The following is a 20,575-nucleotide window of genomic DNA, read 5'->3' on the forward strand; positions in this document are numbered from 1 at the left end:
AGTTGTGATGTAGGAATGTTTGAATAGATCCATGAAAAAATTGGCATATGATGGAGCTACTTTAGTCCCCATTGCGGTTCCTTTGTCTTGATGATAGTTGTAAAAAAAGTTATTTTTGAAAATAAAATCAAGAAACCTGAAAATGAAGGGTATTTGTTTACAAGGTATTGCAGGATCTTCATTTCAGATGATTTCTATACAGACCAGTCCAAGGCTGTGTTCTGTGTTTGTATATAATGAAGTTACAAATATACATCTACATTATACTTTATTCATTGAGTCATTTACCAGATAATCCATCAGCTTTGTCTATCTGCTGTACTTTAGGATCATAGTGGACATTTCTACAGCAGGTGACATGCATACACTTATGAACCAACTGGTGGTCAAACATTTTGTTGTGCATAATAATAAGAGGAGCAGGAGAGCAGCAGAGCATGTAGTTGGGCCTTTGTCCTTGTTTTTATTCATTTGTATGCTTACATTTCCCAATGGTTGTGACTGGAGCTTTTAACGTTGGGGTCTTCACACCTGCCATCAAAAAGTTATGTGCAGGTCCATCAACCACCAGTGGGAATACCTACTAATATGTTGCACCACACCCATTTACTTTGCTGCTCTGTTCTGGCCCAGAAACAGGTAACCTGCTGTGATGAACGGGTCTATGCCCCAGTTAGGCGGGGCTGGGGCTCCCTGGCCACCTATTTGGATCCTGTTTACACCCAGTATTTCTAGGCTAGCTCCTTATTATCTTTGCTTGCTGTTCTGCTGTATTCATTGTTGGCTTTTGACAATGCCTTTTGTTCCAGTTTTGTCCCATATCACCTTGGATACACTGAGGCAAGCAGGCAGGTGACAGCTTAAGCAGGCAGGTGACAGTTCAGAGTTCATTGCCTTGTTTGTCCTCCTCCAACCTAGTCCCTTCATTACAGGGTCATCAGCTATTCTTTTGTTTGTTTTTTTAATGTAACATAGCTATCATTAGAAAAAAAGAAACAAAAAAATGAATTACAAAAGACAATTGCTTTCCAATTGCGATTGCGACGGAGATTGTGTTGCAATTGCGCTAGCTTTCACGCGGGGGGGCGGGCCGAGGGACGATCAGATGGATATGGACAAAGCGTGGGATTTAACAAATCGATTTGTGTCGCATCCAATGCACTTACATACACCGGAAGGAAGAAGGCGAACTCCGGCGGACCTCATCGGGGTAGTGACACATGAAGGAAATCGGCTGCACGATCTTAATCAATCGCGACAGATGGGCATTCCGGCAGACAATGCACCTTGGGGATCGCGCAGGGACCAGGTAAGTAAATGTGCCCCAATGTGTTCTGCCATATATGTTCAATTCACAATAAGAGAGGTAGAGAATAGAGAGAAAAAGGTAAGAAAGAAGAGAATTATCTTTTCTGCACAAAATCAAACAGTAATAATCTTTGTATAACCTGGCCAGGATTTCTCTAAATTATCTAAATTTTTACACTTTATAATATCTTGTTCCCAGTGACATTGTGCTTCATATAGAAAATTAAGACCATCCAAAAGATATTTACCAAAAGTTCATTTATCTTCATATTTACAAAATACAAAAGAATATTGGTACTTTCCCAATCTTCATTATCGTAGAAAGTAGCAGTACATTGCTTATAATGACGCTGCATTCCCAGCTTCACTGAGGCCAGGAACGTTCAAGCTGAGCTGTGTGACGTTTCGGTGGTAGCTCCTCCTACTTCAGACATTTAAGTATTAATAATTGATGAACTCAGAGACATTGTTCCATTCTACAGGTGGAGTAAACTAGAGATATCACTTCCTCAATGGTTGGTGTATCTTCATCCTTCCATTTTTTAACAAGTGCAGCTCTAGCAACTGCCAAAATTTTATTAATCACCCATATATATTGATTAGTTTTTTTTAAAAAATCGACTGATATAATATTTAGAAGTGCTAATTCTGGAAATAGTACAAAGGGATCTTTGACTACCAGTTCTATCATTTTGGCAATGCCATTCCAATAATTTCTCAACTTAGGACACAACCAGACGGTATGAAATAAACTGGCTTTCTGTCCACAGCGTCTCCAACATTAATCAGATTAAACCACAAACATATTTGAGATACATGCAGGGGTATTGTACCATCTTGTACGAATCTTGAATAAGATCTCATTGTGGTTGATACGAAAGATGAGGGTGTCATAGATGAGGGTGTCATAGATGAGGGTGTCATAGATGAGGGTGTCATAGATGAGGGTGTCATAGATGAAGTACCACCACACTGTACCTCTACCTGAAATGATGTAGTAAACCAAAGTAAAAAGGCAGGCTACATTTATATACAACAAGGAAATGGTGTTGGATTAGCAGTTTCTAATGTTTTAGGTATATTTACTCATGTAAATGTGTGTTTGATACATGTTACACACAGAAGTGTTATTATTACTAGAGATGGTAGACTAAAAAACTTACAGTATGCCAGATGGGTTTGGGCTCTAAGAACATATTAAATAATTATTAAAATGTGCCTACTGTACACTTATTGAAAAAAAAATGTGTCTACAACATCATCATTATGCTTATATATAATGCACTGCTCTAGAGTCTAGATCACAAGATATAACCTTTGCTTACCCCATTAAATGCTACATATTGGTGTCTGGTTAAAGAGGACCTGTCACGACCCCAGACTTCCCAAACTGAACATACCGGCATGTAGGCGCTAGTATCATGATTCTAGGGCACTTGGAATTATCGTTCTAGCCCCCTCCGTTCCCGAGATATGCCCCCCGTGATCTGACGATTCCGAGTTCTGTATCGTCAGAAAGGAGGAGCTGCAGCACGGATGGGGGGGGGGTGTGAGTATGCTAAAATATTCTGACACCATCCAATCAGCGTCGGATGGTGTCAGCTAAGAGACTCAGCTAAGGGTGAGGGCGCGCTGAGCGAGTTCTCGCGAGATCACACTGTGTTCCGTGTGCTGCCAGGGACAAGCGGCTGCGCGCACTCGGCACGCCAGACACATGATGCCGGGAGCGCACAGCCGCTGCTCAGCGCGCCCTCACCCTTAACTGAGTCTCTTAGCTGACACCATCCGACGCTGATTGGATGGTGTCAGAATATTTTAGCATACTCACACCCCCCCACCCGTGCTGCAGCTCCTCCTTTCTGACGATACAGACCTCGGAATCGTCAGATCATGGGGGGCATATCTCGGGAATGGAGGGGGCTAGAACGAAAATTCCAAGTGCCCCAGAATCCTGATACTAGCGCCTACATGCGCTATGTTCAGTTTGGGAAGTCTGGGGTGGTGACCGGTCCTCTTTAACGGTAGTAATTACAAACCAATGGAAAACAATCTGATTTCAAATATAGATTTTTGACACAGTATTCATTATTTACATTAGCATTTTGATAAATAGAAAATATTCCAATCTGTTACATTCTATATTTTAATAGGTACCTCCAAAAGTACATATTCTCATAAACAAGTATTTATTTTATTTCTATAAAAAGAGGACTTTCAATGAAAACACAAGAAATACACCTCCCGATACATTCTTCAATGTTTCAGTTTTCGTTTGAGTGTTCAAAGAACATGAAGTCCTGTAAAAAAAAAAGATAGAAAATAAAATTACAATAAAAAGATCTATTAAGATGTATGTATTATATAATAAGGTCTTTAAAATTACAATTACACAGCAAAGTAACGATTGTTTCTGAAATCAACATTTCTAGGTAGAGAAAATTACTTCAAACAGATTTTTTTCAATTGTCTCGAAGCTAAATACATTTTGTTCACAGAACATTTGTGCATCACACTCTGTAGTGGGTTGTAATATGGGCAATTTGGGCAGAAGACCGGGGCCCAATCCTTCTAGGGGCCCATGGTGACCCAAACCTCCAAGCAAATTTTATTCACCCAAGAAATCCTTGTAGATTTGTTTTTGCTCTCAATACACAGGTACACGAGAGCCATGCACACCCATGAGGGTCTTCCAAAGATGAAACTGCACATTGAAAGAAGGTGGAAGAGACGCAACCTCCATTCTGCTTTATTCTAGAACCATCTGAATTTAAAAGTAATACTACTGAATGGCCATAGAGCACCTCAGTTTGTAATTAAAACCAGGCTAAAAGTAAAAGTTTATGATAATAAAAATAAACTTACTATAAGAAAACATGCGCCAAGCATTACAGCTTTCATTTTAACATCAAGGTTTAATGGAAACTGAACTCCAAAGATATCAGCATCTGTAAACATCTCAGTTACTAGACCAGACCACTGTTTGGAAATTCTACCAACTTCATAGCTTTCATCAATGGATGTTACCTAAGCAAAAAAGTTTAAGGGGTTTGATCACACATTACTAAATTTTACCGTACAACAGAAGTGTGCAATATGATTGGCTACCTGCAGCCCCAGCCATTGCAGACTCACCATCAGAAAACATAAGAACAAAGAAAAAAAAGTCTCTCCAGTTTTTAATGCTGCCTTTAGTATAAAATAGAAAAAAAGAATAGATTCTACTAACTGAATGTGGCAATTAAATTGGAGGATAGGAGGAGGCTGAAGGCTGCTGGAGGCTACAGGAGGAGAAGGCTGGGGGACAGGAAGAGGATAGAGGACAGGGAGGCTGGAGGAAAGGAGGAGAAGGCTGGGGGACAGGAAGAGGATAGAGGACAGGGAGGCTGGAGGAAAGGAGGAGAAGGCTGGGGAACAGGAAGAGGATAGAGGACAGGGAGGCTGGAGGACAGGAGGAGGCTGGGGGTCAGAAGGAGGATAAAGGACAGGGAGGCTAGAAGACAGGAGGAGGCTGGGGGTCAGGAGGAGGATAAAGGACAGGGAGGCTAGAGGACAGGAGGAGGCTGGGGTCAGGAGGAGGATAAAAGACAGGGAGACTAGAAGACAAGAGGAGGCTGGAGGTTAGGAGAAGGATAGAGGACAGGGAGTCCAGAGGACAGGAGGAGGAGGCTGGAGGACAGGAGGCGGTTGGGGACAGAAAGAGGAGGTTGGGGGACAGAAAATGGAGGCTGGGGGACAGAAGGGGAGGAGGCTGGAGGACAGAAGGGGTGGAGACTGGGAGACAGAAGGGGAGGAGACTGGAGGCTACTGCAGGACAGGAGGAGGCTGGGGGCAGGAGCAGGATGCTGGAGGAGGCTGGAGGACATGCGGAGTCTGGGGGACAGAAAGAGGAGGCTGGGGGAAAGGATGAGGAGGCTGGAGGACAGGAGCCACAGGAGGAGGATGGACAACAGGGTCCACGCCATTTGAGGAGAGGTGGAGGTAGGAGTACAGATAATATTATGTGTAGGTTCAGGAAGATAATTAAAAGTGGAAAACCAAATGTAAAGGGAAGATAAAATTAAAGACATTTATATGTTTTATATGTTGCAGAGTTGCATTAGGGGGTATTATACGGGTCCATGGGGGGTGGTTGGCCAAAGTAAGGCGCAATGTACTATGTGGGGACCACCAAGGTCGGTATTCTGCTATGCTTGTGGGTGGGACAATGGGCGTGGTTTAGAAAAGGGGGAGGCTTTTGCCCTTCTTTCTCTCACCCAACAGTTGGGAGGTATGATGTTAGTATATACATATGTATATGCATGTGCTAGTATATGTGTTTGTAATTGCATGATGTGTGTGTTTGAGCATGTTAGTGTTAGCATATGTGAATGTATGTGTATGTAAATAAATGATGGTTGTAGCATGTGCATATATGTATATATAGTTAGGTGTATGTGGACATTGGTTGTGCTTGTATGATAGTGTAGCACTCTGCTCTTTTTTGTGGTCATAACAAAAAGTTATGCTTTCTAATTAAAACATTAGAAAGCAAGTTGTACTCATATAGAAGCAACTAAGAAACAAAATTTTAAAAAAGCATACAATTAAAATTATTTACCAAAAAGTTGACATCTCCGCAGCCACAAAAAGGTAGAAAGGGTCCGGTGATCCTTAAAACATTTTCATATCTCTCATTTTTTATTGTAAACTTTGGTAGAAAAGGATGCCAATTCTGGACAACATAACCAACCGGTATACCTGGAGGAGCCTGAACTTCAAGCTATGTGAAAAAAATATCAACTTGTATGAAAGTTTTTAAATAAAGAGATGATTAAGAGGTAAAAACTAAAGAACTCTAAAACCTGATAGTCGATGATTTTTAAAAGGCACATATTTTAACATCCTAATATGACTAGTTGTATAATGTGTGATTTTGACTTTTTTTAACCAACACCAACAAAACAGGTAAAAAGGTAGAGAAAAACAAAAAAAAAATATGTGTCACATTAACCAAGAGAAGGGGACTAATTCGGCTTCTATTTCAAAGGATGCACCTTCCTGGCATAAAACAACCTCAAAACAATCTACTCAAACTTCCCCACAAAACTGTAAGGCCTAGCCCGCGGGGGGCTTTCAGGGCAGATGCATGCAGGAGCCATACTGTGTCTTACAGCCGGTCTGCTACTCTGTGCTGGTATGCAGGTAGTGCTTTCTGATGCGAGTCAGAAGTCCAATATAATCTGGACAGGGATAATTGTCTTTTACCCGCCCCAGAAGGGATGAAAGCACCTTCTGGGCCAGAAATCATAAACTTGCAATTTTAGAAAATCTCCACTGTAGAAGAAATGGAGAAATATCAACCCCTCTAGTAACTAGTTCCAAGTCTAATATCTAACATTTTATTCCTTATAACATGGATAGTTCTTTCCCTTGAAGCCGAAACTCAGCATCAGCTAAATGCTAAAGTTACCTGTATTCAACAAAGCTCATCTACACTAACATGTGAGGTTTATTTTGGATTAACAGTCAACCCAGTTAACGTTCACCATTGGGGTTTACTATCAGCCCTTATCCGATTCAAAGTATTTACTCCAGAAAAGGAATCTTGTACTAGTTGTGAAGATGCCATATTACAGTACGTGGCATCAGGCAACTATGAATTTTGGGGCCCCTAACTGGATTTTTTTGGGTCCCCCCAAGCAATGGTTTCCCATTATATACAGAGATGAGTAGACCCGATGTTCCTGTACCTCTACATAGATAGCCCCAGCACATGCCCCCTCATGGTATACACAAAGCCCTCTAGCACATGTCCCATCAGTGTAAATACGTGGACCCCAACCCACGACCCCTCATTGTATACACATATCCTTTTAGCACATGTCCCATTAGTGTATATATATGGACCATTAGCCCACGCCCCCTCCTCATTGTATATACGCAGCCCCCGACCCATGCCCCTTCAGTGTACATATGCAGCCCCCAAGCCCTTGCCCTCTCAGTGTGTATGCATAGCCCCCCAACCCATGCCCCCGCTGTGTATATACATAGCCCCCCCAGCCCATGCCCCCTCAGCGTACATACATAGCCCCAGCCCATGCCACCTCAGTGTATATACATAGTCCCCAACACATGGCCCCTCAGTGTATATATATGGCCCCCCAAGCACATGCCACATCCATGTATATAAAAGGCCCCCCAGCACATGCCCCCTCAGTGTATATACATAACCCAACACATGCCCCATCAGTGTATATATATAACCCCATGCCGCTTGCAGCCTCCTCCGCGATCCCACACTCCTCTTTTACAGAGCAATGACAGATGGGGAACCGGGTCCTCCTCTCTATGACTCAGGCACCATCTCCTAAGTAACAACAGTGGAACTTGGGTCGCTCAAAGGACGCAGCCATTAAAAATATGGAATACATTCCCACTCCCATGATGGCGGCCATGCCTGCCATAACGTATGTTATTTATTTAGTTATTTATTCATCAGTATGTATGAAGGAAACCTATGCTAACATTAGAAGAACATACAAACTCCATACAATTGCTCCACAGTTGAATTTAAACAAAGGACAGGCTTAGTTTCTGCACAATGTATAAACTTTTGTATCCCCCCTATACTTACTTTTTGCAGGCAGCAAGGAGTGAGACAGCAGCTACATCTCAGAGGTCTTAATAATCGTATCACTTCTTGGCCTCTGTTATCACTGATCACTATAGCAAAAGATCGAGCTGTTCCACAAAAAAATCGATTGCAGCAACTGGTTTCTTCTGCCGCAAAGTAGACCCGCTGACCCATGCTGTTTTTTATTTCATATTTGTTGTTTGTTTCATATCCTGTGATGACTAAAACAAAAAATAATGTTACAACAGTACCATGGAAAAGGTAGTAAAATATCATGTAGAAGAAGTTCTTAGAAAAAAATATTGGACAGACTCTATGGGGGAGATTTATGGGGATCCAGATTTATCGGATACGAGTTCTGAAATAATCACAATTACAAGTAAACTGCCAGTAATTGCAATTAAGGTGGGTGCAGTTGGCTGTAGAGTGGGATGGTCCACAGAATTCCTTTCAAGACTTAAAGTTTGCAGGTTATGGCTCAATTTTAGGGCATTATGGCCACCAGATAGATCAGGAGGCCAGGTCACCAGATAGATCAGGAGGCCGGGTCACCAGATAGATCAGGAGGCCGGGTCACCGGATACATCAGGAGGCCGGGTCACCGGATACATCAGAAGGCCGGGTCACCGGATAGATCAGGAGGCCGGGTCACCGGATAGATCAGGAGGCCGGGTCACCAGATAGATCAGGAGGCCGGGTCACCAGATAGATAAGGAGGCCGGGTCACCAGATAGATCAGGAGGCCGGGTCACCAGATAGATCAGGAGGCTGGGTCACCAGATAGATCAGGAGGCCGGGTCACCAGATAGATCAGAAGGCCGGGTCACCAGATAGATCAGAAGGCCGGGTCACCAGATAGATCAGGAGGCCGGGTCACCAGATAGATCAGGAGGCCGGGTCACCAGATAGATCAGGAGGCCGGGTCACCAGATAGATCAGGAGGCCGGGTCACCAGATAGATCAGGAGGCTGGGTCACCAGATAGATCAGGAGGCCGGGTCACCAGATAGATCAGGAGGCCGGGTCACCAGATAGATCAGGAGGCCGGGTCACCAGATAGATCAGGAGGCTGGGTCACCAGATGCATCAGGAGGCCGGGTCACCAGATGCATCAGGAGGCCGGGTCACCAGATAGATCAGGAGGCTGGGTCACCAGATAGAGAAGGAGGCCGGGTCACCAGATAGATCAGGAGGCCGGTTCACCGGATACATCAGAAGGCCGGGTCACCAGATAGATCAGGAGGCTGGGTCACCAGATAGAGAAGGAGGCCGGGTCACCAGATGGATGAGGAGGCCGGGTCACCAGATAGATCAGGAGGCCGGGTCACCGGATACATCAGGAGGCCCGGTCACCAGGGACATCAGGAGACCGGAGCTTACTTGCGAACTTAGAATACTTTTTAACAATGGACATTATTTAGGACATCAGCTTAGTTCCAGTTCCGTTCCTGACTACGCTCCTCTGCTGCCTGCCTTGGCCTATTACTACATCCCTGACTCTGATCCCGTGCTGCTCGTCCTGACCTCCTGCCTGTCCCCGACTACGATTCTGCTCAACATCACTTTACCTCGCCTTGGATGCCACCGCGGCCAAAGTTGCACCAGTGGAACTACCTGGTGGTACCACGCCGCAGAAAGTTAAACTGGCTTTGGAGGGGACTCTGGTGAAAACCGGGTACCACTTAGATTCCGGTCCCAGTTGTCTGCTTACGCCATCGTCAGTGGTGGTCCAGTGGGTCCACTACCCCTGAAGCCTGACACTGTATACATATACATATAGTATACATATACATTCTTACAAGCTGTTTTGAATAACTTGACGGGTGAAGTTAATAGAATAATGGGGTGATTTTAAAAATCTCCCACTTACTTGAAGCACGTGTCACAAAAAAACTGTCACAAAAACACCTTGGTAAGTTAAAGCCTACTAGAGGTATTACCAGATAAAGTGACCATTTTTGAAAAATAGGGCTTGGTCTTCCAGGCACAAATAAGCTTGATTAACATTCTTCCTTGTGGAAGGGTTATAAAAAAAACCCTATCTCATAGACTGTAAGCTCTTGTGAGCAGGGCCCTCACTCCTATTGTTCCATATGACTGTTTGTACATTACTGTAAAGTAATATTATATTTGTATATGTCCTATATGATTTGTAAAGCGCTGCAGAATATGATGATGCTATATAAATAAAGATCATTATCCGAGCTAACTATACGGTAAATATTCATGAAGATATACTGGGTCTACTAAAAGTACTAACAGAACATTGCTACATTGTTTGTCTATGTGATTTAGATGTCACAAACCTGTTGTAACATTTCTTTCAAAGGGAAAATAGCTCCACCAAGTGAGATAAACGGGGATCGAATGTGACAGAACTGTGAATTATAATCAACAAAATACATGCATACTTCTCAAATTTTGGGCTAGGGAAAGAGATAAAAAGCCTCTTCCCTTTACTTTAAACCATGCCCATGGCACCACCCCCATATTATACTATCGTCCCTAATGGTCCCCCTTCCTGTATTTAACCCTGCCACAGACCCATATGTGTTCCCTTAATGCAACTCTGCAAAATATAATGCCCCCCCTTATTTTATTCTACCTTTTATTTATCTCCTCAAACTTATTATGCCCTAACTTTCTGAACTTCTACCCCCTCTACTCTCCCCCTCATTGTGACCCCCCTCTCCTTAATGTCCGTACATTATAGTCCCTCTCTCCAACAATGTGACCCATCTCTTTCTCTTCTTCCCATTGTGCTCCCTGTCCTCCATCCTCCTCATAATGTGGCTTCTTGTCCTACCTGGCCTCCTGTCATCTATCTCCCTGATATTGTGTCCCTCTGTCCTCCATCCCCTCATATTGTCATCTCCTGCCATCTATCTCTCTCATATTGTGGCCATCTGTCCTCTATCTCACACATATTGTGTCCCTCTGTCCTCCATCCTCACTCATATTGTGGCCTCCTGTTCTCCTAAAAATCTGCATGGGTGAAGCAATATTAGCAAACAAGTACATGGAAAAAGTACTAGTCGTGTATATAGAGTTGGATGCAGTGTGATGGCTTCAAGTAGCACCTTAAAGGAACATTATTTGTGTAATACGCCCTCATCCTACACATCTGTCCTTAAGACTGCCCAGTGTCTATTCTTTGATTGTAGGTACCAAGAACCAAACTGCTCCTGTTGGCTGCAAAATTAAGAGGTTGACTGATTCTCTTGTTTTAACTCAATCTCTGTTTTTGCGTGTTGCCTCTATTATGCTAGTTACCTTTTAGGTTGCTTTTCCCTGATTTAGACTGATTGCTCATACTGATTTTGTGTGTGTCTCCTGCACTCCTACTCCTACTACTGCCAGGCCTGTTTCATGCCATACTGTGTGGCTCTTCTGAGATCAGTTACAACAAGACACCCTTCCACTATATTTAATGGTTATACAACACTAGGTGGACTAGGATAAGGTGGACATATATAATATGTTATCAAATACCTTCCAGTAGTTCTGTCTGTTGATGAATTATAAGTTGATCAATCTGTAAAAAGTAAGATAAAGATAAAAATCTTGTAAAAAGAAAATGTTATGACTTATTATAACAAGGTTTTACAGCATAGTACAATGAATATATATTAGCTACATGGGGTCGGGACAAGGAATAGGTTGGGGCCTGCTTCTCATGCCTGGGGAGGACGCCTTCACAATAAAACCAATATGCATTTACAAAAACAAATTGCATTTACATGTAAATCCAGGGGATCTGTCTGCACTGATCTCAGGACCAAATGATCATCAGCATCATAGGAGTACGTTTAGGTATAGCAGGAAAGTACCTCTACATGTAGCTGAAGAAAAGGAGAGGAGAATCTATTTAAAAGAGAAAAATATTTGGCAGGCTAGAGAAAGTTGTGGATATGGAGGTATATGATGGAGAGTAAGTGGGATCTGGAGGTGCGGGCTACAGGAAAAGGGGACTTCGAGACGCAGCCTGGAGAAAGAGGGGCCTATAGAGGTTTGGTAAAAAGGTGAACATGGTACATGCTGGAGGTCCTGTGCTGAGCTCCTGACATCAATATAGAGGATTGTGTTACTCAGCTACTGCCAGGGACAGGACAAAGGGTAGGCGAGGTGATTGACTAGGGCACCACCCGCGCCTTCCACCCTGGGGCTTTGTCCTGGCCGTCAATAGCTGTGATTTTTTTAGGGACTAAGGCTACATTCACACGATGTATGCCCGCCGTACCGTAGTACGGCGGGCATACATCGGCCCTGCGGAGAGGAGCAGGGGATGAGCGCTGCTCACCCCCGCCCCTCTCCATAGGGAGATACAGCGCACGGCGCCGTAATACGGGAAAAGATAGGACATGTCCTATCTTTTCCCGTGCTACGGACCGGTACGGTGCCACATGTGTGCTGCACCGTACCGCTCCCGTACAGGGCCGTGAGCCCATAGGAGTGTATGGGGGACGTATATCGGCCGTATATACGTCGGCCGTATATACGTCTCCCATACATGTGTGCGAATGTAGCCTAAGTTTGTAGATGTTATCTAGAAGCCACCAAGGTGGCAAATTCTGCAGTGATAAGTCATGGCTGGGGGAAGTTTCCATGATGTTCTCTACCTGATGGAGAAGAATTGTCATCAATGAGGAGACTACAAGGAAGAAGAACGGGATGGATGAGACCACCATGTCTGTGTCCGAGTGCAGAAAATGTGTTGCATATGACCATGTTATTACTCGGTAATGTCTTAGTATGTTTGTATGTGGTATCCCATGACCTGTAAAGAACTGCGGAATATGATGGTGCTTTAGAAATATTTATTATTATTTAAGGGATATTCCCATTTCAACAAGTAATTGTTGAATAATGAAAAGTTATACAAATTTCCAATATACGTTCTGTATCAATTCCTCACAGTTTTCTAGATCTCTGCTTGCTGTCCTCCTATAGAAAGCTTCTATGTCACTTCCAGTGGACAGAAATCTGACCATGGTGGCACAGGTGCACTGCTCGTTATAACCCACATTCCACTTCTCTATGATATTAATGAGCCGTGCACCTGTGTGACCATGGTCAGATTTCTGTCCACTGGAAGTAAACATAGAAGCTTTCTACAGAGTGACAGCAAGCAGAGATCTAGAAAACAGCGAGGAATTGATACAGAAAGTATATTAAAAAAATGTATTATTTTTCATCATAAAAACTGTAACATTAATTTGCCGGTGTGAATACCCCTTAAAGTAAAAATTGGATAGACAATGACATTACATAGAAAACTATAACTTCAAGTAATTACTGTTAAAGGTGATTCCACAAGTTATTGCCATGGGGGAGGGAGGGGGTGGCTTTATTTTTGGTAAAAATTAATTACACTGTGGAATCTGTTACGTGTTGTTGATCATCTGAGGTTGCAGATAATGTTTCTTTCATATAATTAATACCAATAGGAATACCTACTTCTACCGTATATAATCCTAATATCATCTACACCATAAATACCCATTCAAGTATATAGGACTGAGTTACCATTAACCATAAGCAATGACACCAATGTTGTAAAACAACTGTTCCAATCTTGATTTTTTCATCATAAGGCAATCAAAAAGAATGGTGGTCGCACTCGCTTCCTCTAGGGGATGTTACACCAAATTAAAAATTTTCAACTTTTTTGTAAAGTTAGTCATATCACCAAAATAACTTGATAATAACTAACATTTCCATATGCCTGCTTTAACTTAACTTTTACTTTCCACAGAGATGTTGATCGGTATTAATGATGTTATAAGTAAAAGTGCTGCTATTGGTCGATCTGCATTGAGTAGCCAATAGCAGCAATCATGAACTGGGGGGTGACAAAACCCTTCTGGCCCACAGGGCAAAATGGATGTCCGTCAGGAACATCCACCATCTTGCTCAGATCACTGTGTCTGAACAGTGTTGGCAAGTCACTTCCCGCCACACAGTTCTATTACGGCGCAGGAAGGGGTTAATAGGCTATAGAATCTTTATTTTTTTTTAAATCTGGACAAATAAGGGCTTTAAGGTGCACTTTAAAAAAAACTTCATTTAAGTGGGCCTATAGCTTTTTGATGTGATTTTATTAATTCTTTAATGTATAGAGAATATAAAATCAGCAATTCTTGTTTCGGAATTTTGGCCTTTTTGGGGGGCGTTAACTGTAGCATAAAAATAATATATTACAGGCAGTCCCCGGGTTACATACAAGATAGGGTCTTAAGTTGTTCTTAAGTTGAATTTGTATGTAAGTCGGAACTGTATATTTTATCATTGTCACAGAACTTTTTTGGTCTCTGTGACAATTGGATTTTAAAAATGTTGGGTTGTCATAATAATCAAGATTAACAATAAAGCTTCATTACAGACACCTGTGATAACTGTTATAGTTCATAGTATCATAATATATAAGGCTGGAAGGAGACGCAAGTCCATCAAGTCCAACCTTTAAGAATTAAATCAATGTTTTATCCCCATAACCCGTGATATTTTTTGTCCCCAGAAAGTCATCCAGGCCTCTCTTGAACATGTACATAGAGTCCATAACAACCTCCTGCGGCAGAGAGTTCCATAGTCTCACTGCTCTTACAGTAAAGAACCTTTGTCTATGTTGATGGTAGAATCGCCTCTCCTCTAGGCGTAGAGGATGCCCCCTTGTCCTGGTCACAGGCCTAGGTATAAAAAGATCTTTGGAGAGATCCTTGTACTGTCCGTTCAGGTATTTGTACATTGTAATGAGGTCTCCCCTCAGTCGTCTTTTTTCTAAACTGAATAATCCCAAATTTTGTAATCTGTCATTGTATTCTAGTCCCCCCATTCCCCTAATAATCCTGGTTGCTCTCCTCTGCACCCGTTCCAGCTCTACTATATCCTTTTTATAAACTGGTACCCAAAACTGTACACAATATTCCATGTGTGGTCTGACCAGGGATTTGTATAAGGGCAGAACTATGTCTTTATCATGAGAATCTATTCCTCTCTTGATACATCCCATTATTTTATTTGCTTTAGCAGCAGTCGCCTGGCTCTGGTCACTAAAATTAAGTTTACCATCCACCAATACCCCCAAGTCCTTTTCAGCTTCAATTTTACTAAGTAATTGACCGTTTAGAACATAATTATACTTTTTGTTTCCATGGCCCAAGTGCATAACTTTTACCTACATTAAACCTCATCAACCATTTCTCTGCCCATCCCTCAAGCTTCCACAAATCCCTCTGTAATGCTAAACTATCTACCTCAGTATTTAATACTTTACACAGCTTAGTATCATCTGCAAATATTGAAACTTGACTGTGTAAACCCACTACAAGGTCATTAATAAAAATATTAAAAAGAAGTGGCCCCAATACTGACCCCTGTGGCACTCCACTGGTAACATCAACCCAATATGAGAATGTGCCATTAATGACCACCCTCTGTTTTCTATCACTAAGCCAATTACTTACCCAAATACACAGATTTTCTCCTATTCCCAGAAGTCTCATTTTATATACCAACCTTTTATGTGGCACGGTGTCAAATGCCTTTGAAAAGTCCAAATATACAACATCTACAGCGTCCCCCAGATCCAGTCTTGAACTTACCTCCTCGTAGAAACCAATCAGATTAGTCTGACAGGACCGATTTCTCATAAACCCATGCTGACGCTGGGTTATAAGTGCTCAGTGAGATACTCCAGGATAGCATCTCTAATAAACCCCTCAAATATTTTCCCCACCACAGCAGTTAGACTGACGGGTCTGTAGTTTCCAGGATCGCTATTTGATCCTTTTTTGAATATTGGTACCACATTTGCTATGCGCCATTCCTGTGGAACATAACCAGTCCTCAAATATTAAAAATAACGGTTTGTCTATCACCGTACATAATTCATGCAGAACCCGGGGGTGTATGCCATCTGGCCCAGGTGATTTATCTATCTTAGTGGTTGCGAGGCGGCGCCGTACCTCTTCCTGGGTTAAACTGTTGACATTATAAAAAGAATTAACATTATTCCTCATTGTGTCTCCCACCAGGGGATTTTCCTGGGTAAAGACAGTTGAGAAGGCGACATTCAGTAGATTGGCCCTTTCCTCATCTCCTTCCACCATGACCCCCATGTTATTTCTAAGGGGACCCACACTCTCTGTTTTTAGTTTCTTATCATTTATGTACTTGAAAAATAATTTGGGATTATTTTTGCTTTCCCTGGCAATATTTCTCTCAGTCTCTATTTTTGCGGCCTTTATCTGCTTTTTACAGGATTTCTCTCTATAATCCTGTAATGCCTCATCGCTACCTTCACGTTTTAGCACCTTAAATGCCTTATCTTTCTCGCTTATTGCTTTCCTTACAAGACTAGTTAGCCACATAGGGTTTTTCTTGTTCCTTTTATGCTTTTTCCCATAAAGTATGTGTTTCTCACAGGATTTTTTCAGAATATATGAGAAAAAGTCCCATTTTTGGGGGGGTTTTTTGTCTTTGAGAACATTATCGCAGTCTATGCCTTTAAGGTCTTCCCTTAGTTGCTGAAAATTTGCCCTCCTGAAGTTTAGAGTGTTGGTTGCCCCTTCACTAACGCTCTTAGTAAAGCGTAATACAAAATCAATGATATTATGATCACTATTACCCAGGTTCCCCCCAACCTGTAGTTTTGATACCCTATCAGGTCTGTTGGTCAGGATAAGGTCCAGCAGTGCCCCCCCTCTTGTTGGCTCCAGGACTAGTTGCGACAGGTAATTGTCTTTTGTTGTTGACAAGAACCTGCTGCCTTTGAAGGACCTGCAGGTTTCTGCCCCCCCCCCCCCCCCCGTCGATATCTCGGTAATTGAAGTCTCCCATGATAAGTACTTCACCTTGCTTTGAAGCCGCATCCATTTCATTTATCAGCATTTCCTCTGCTGCCTCCATTATATTTGGAGCCTTATAACAAACCCCTAGTAATATTTTATTATTCTTTTTCCCTCCTCTTATCTCAACCCATAGGGACTCCACATTTGCGTTACTGATGTCATCTCGCAGGACGGGCTTGAGGCAAGAATTCACATATAAACAAACCCCTCCACCTTTTTCATTTATTCGATCCTTTCTAAAAAGACTATAACCATCTATAGTAACAGCCCAGTCATAGCTACTGTCCAGCCATGTCTCGCTGATACCCACTATATCATATTTCCGCTCCAACATCAAGAGTTCCAGTTCCTCCATTTTGTTTGTGAGGCTTCTGGCCTTTGTGTACATACACTTTATATGGTTTTCCCTGTCCGCATTCCTTTTGTCCTTATTCCCCAATCTCATTCCAGCCCCCCTTCCTCCCCCATGGACTATGACTCTTCCCAGCTCTCTATGTACACTGCCTATTTGCCCTGCACAAGTGTAGTTGCCCTCCCCCCAGGTCTCTAGTTTAAACACTCCTCCAACCTTCTAGCCATTTTTTCCCCTAAAACAGCGTCCCCCTCCCCATTGAGGTGCAGCCCATCCCTACTGTAGAGCCTGTAGCCGACAGAAAAGTCAGTCCAGTTCTCCATGAACCCAAAACCCACCTTCCTACACCAACTTTTGAGCCACTTATTTACCTCCTTGATCTTCCGCTGCCTTTCTGGTGTGGCACGTGGTACAGGCAGTATTTCGGAGAAAATTACCTTTGAGGTCCTTTCCCTGAGCTTATGGCCTAAATCTCTGAAATCATTTTTAAGGACCTTCCACCTACCTCTTACTTTGTCATTGGTGCCAATGTGGACCATGACCGCTGGTTCCTCACCAGCCCCTCCCAGTAATCCGTCAACCCGATCCGCAATATGCCGAACCCGAGCACCCGGCAAACAACACACTGTTCGGTATGCACGGTCTTTGTGACAGATTGCCCTGTGTGTTCCCCTAATAATCGAATCTCCCACTACCAGCACCTGTCTGACCTTGCCTGTGCTCCCATTACCCTTCTTACTGGAGCAGACATTCCCCTGGTTGCTAGCGGCCACGTCTTGCTGCAGCATTGCTACCCCAGAGCTGATATCCCCCTCATCCGCCAGCCTGGCAAACTTATTGGGGTGCACCAGATCAGGACTAGACTCCCTACAACTCTTCCCTCTACCCCGCCTTCTACATGTTACCCAACTAGCTGCCCCCTCACTCTGCACCTCCATACTTCCCTCCCCACACCCATCTTCCCCAGAGAGTTTGTGCTCCAGGAGCAGCAAACTTCGTTCCATATTATCAATTGCCCGCAGCCTTGAAACTTGCTCATTTAGATCCAGAATCTGGGCTTTCAGATGAGCAATTTTCACACACCCCACACAGCAGTATTCCCCCTCGAACGGCTGTTCAAGGAAAGCATACATGGCTCAGGATGTGCACTGTGTAGCAATGCCACTTATGGAGTCCATTGTTCTAATGGGGATTACAATAGAAATATGCACGGAAAGGAGAATTTACAGTCGAAGTAACACAAAATACAGCAGTTACCTGCTAAAGCCCCTCAAACTTATGTCCCTTAAACCTAAGTCACACTTAAGACACTTCACACACTTGGGATCAATGCACACTCGCCGCCAAGCTCACACACTCGCTTTTATGATGCTTTTTTTAAAGGTTATCTGCCTCAAAAATCTGCAGAGCTCACTGCAACAAGATCTGGCTGCAAACCAGGCTGCAAACCAGTTGATTGTTGTAGTCTAGGACTAAAGTACAATAAATTACCAATACCCAGTGGTCCGTTTGTAACTAGGGGTCGGATGTAAGTCGAGTGTTCTTAAGTAGGGGACCGCCTGTATACCGTATATACTCGAGTATAAGCCGACCCAAGTATAAGCCGAGGCCCCTAATTTTACCACAAAAACCTGGTAAAACCTATATTTTGTTTACTCGAGTATAAGCCGAGTTCGGGTTTTCAGCACATATTTTTGTGCTGAAAAACTAGGCTTATACTCGAGTATATAAGGTATATATATTTTACTGAACAAAAACTAAAACAGAAAAAATTGCATTTGTTTTAGTATCGCCAATTTTTGCAGTGGCTTAACTTTGACAGAGCTGTTTGTGGGCTTATATTTAGTGTGACAAGTTGTTCTTTTCAGTGATACCATTTTTCTGCTTGTAACTTTTTATGATCACTTTTTAGAGCATTGTTTGTAAAGCAATTTTTTTTAACAGCTTTCACCGAGCAGGTCCAATTATGAAGATGATTTATTGTACATATTGTTACGGATGCAGCAACACAAAAGTGTTTTTATTAGTTGTATATAGGGAATTGTGGTGTCTGGGAGACTTTCACTTTTTTATTATTTAATTTTATTTAAAAAAAAACAACTCAATTTATTGTTATAACATTTTTTTATTTTTCCTGACATGTTGCCTGACAAGTGATCTTCTGATAGAGCTTACACAGTGCAATACAAATGTATAACACTGTGTTATGTAATCCACTGAGCTTGATGCGCATTAGGTAAGTGCTGCGGGGGAGGGGGGTGTCGGATCCACATGAGAAGCCCCTTAAATGCCACGGTCATTCTTGATATGCAGCTGACACCCGTTATGTATGGTGCTGTACATGTTGAAGATTTATGATAGTGGCCAAGGTGCTTCGGCCTCTAGATGTATCTGGTGGGCAATGCGGGGAGCGAGCAAAATTATGCAAAGTCGGACATGGTGTAGTTTGGCGTAAAAACTTTTGTTAGCTGGTTTTGCAAAAGAACGCAAGCACGTCCCGTGCTTGCGTTCTTTTGCAAAACCAGCTAACAAAAGTTTTTACGCACGGAGTTGCTGCGTCCCTTCACACCCCTTCCACACCCACATGTCATGGAGGTGGCATATTCACAATTTTAATTGCAAATTCTTGTACTGCCCAAGAATTTGTGATCATTCCACTGCTTCTACACCAGAAAACTGGCATAGAAGCCATGATAAATTGCCCCACATGTTTGTATTACTGTGTGTTTTATACTAGTACCTATACTAGTACGTTTTGTTTAACAAAATAAACAGTACTTTTTAAACAGTTTTTTAGAAATTTCTTCCACCTCTTTACTGAAAATAGTACAAACAAGAGAGTCACAACAGTCTACTCATCTATTATTACAGTGAATTTATATTTACTACAACTTTTGCTAGAACTATTTTATGTACACTGTGCCTTACATGAATATGTGCTTGGCAGTGCTGATATTGTATGGGCACAATGTCAAGTAATAACATGCAGTATTTTATATGAATAGATTGTCCATCTGCAAGGGTGGGGGCTGGAGGCAGGTAGCAGCTCAGTGCAGACAGAAGAGCAAGATGTCTGCCGACCCTAAACTCAGAAGTTACAGGGTCGGTTCCAGGAGCAACCAAAATTGTGTACACCAGGACCGATAGAATTATATAACTGAAATGCTGTATTTTTGTTAATAACATTGAAATAGAGTTTGTGTCACTTTGTTATCTTCAGTATATTTAAGAATCTTGTCTTCGTGGGAATACCCATTTAAGGAGGAATTTATATTAATAGCACTTAGAGAAAGCTACAGGCATAAGAATCATAACTTTCCCACCTGACTAAGATATTCTACTCCTGGTGGACAGTTGGGTAGTTCTGGAGGAGCTGACATCCATGCACTTCCGAAATCACCTGATGGTGGTGGTTGATTCTGAAAAGCCGAACCTTCACCATAAAAACCATAAT

At 42.5% G+C, this 20,575-nt stretch overlaps 1 protein-coding gene across 1 annotated transcript; it reads right to left on the reverse strand.

Moving 5' to 3' along the window:
* Positions 1 to 3,569: 3,569 nt before the first annotated feature.
* LOC140122887 (phospholipid scramblase 1-like) lies at positions 3,570 to 20,575 on the reverse strand. The gene is made up of 6 exons (XM_072144129.1): positions 20,445 to 20,575; positions 11,413 to 11,455; positions 7,922 to 8,142; positions 5,906 to 6,067; positions 4,171 to 4,332; positions 3,570 to 3,605 (listed from the first exon to the last, which is right to left on the reverse strand). Exons 1-6 carry the CDS (start codon positions 20,499 to 20,501, stop codon positions 3,570 to 3,572), a joined length of 681 nt encoding a protein of 226 aa, XP_072000230.1. The 5' UTR covers positions 20,502 to 20,575.

This window comes from Engystomops pustulosus, chromosome 3 (assembly GCF_040894005.1).
Source record: "Engystomops pustulosus chromosome 3, aEngPut4.maternal, whole genome shotgun sequence".
NCBI lineage: Eukaryota > Metazoa > Chordata > Amphibia > Anura > Leptodactylidae > Engystomops > Engystomops pustulosus.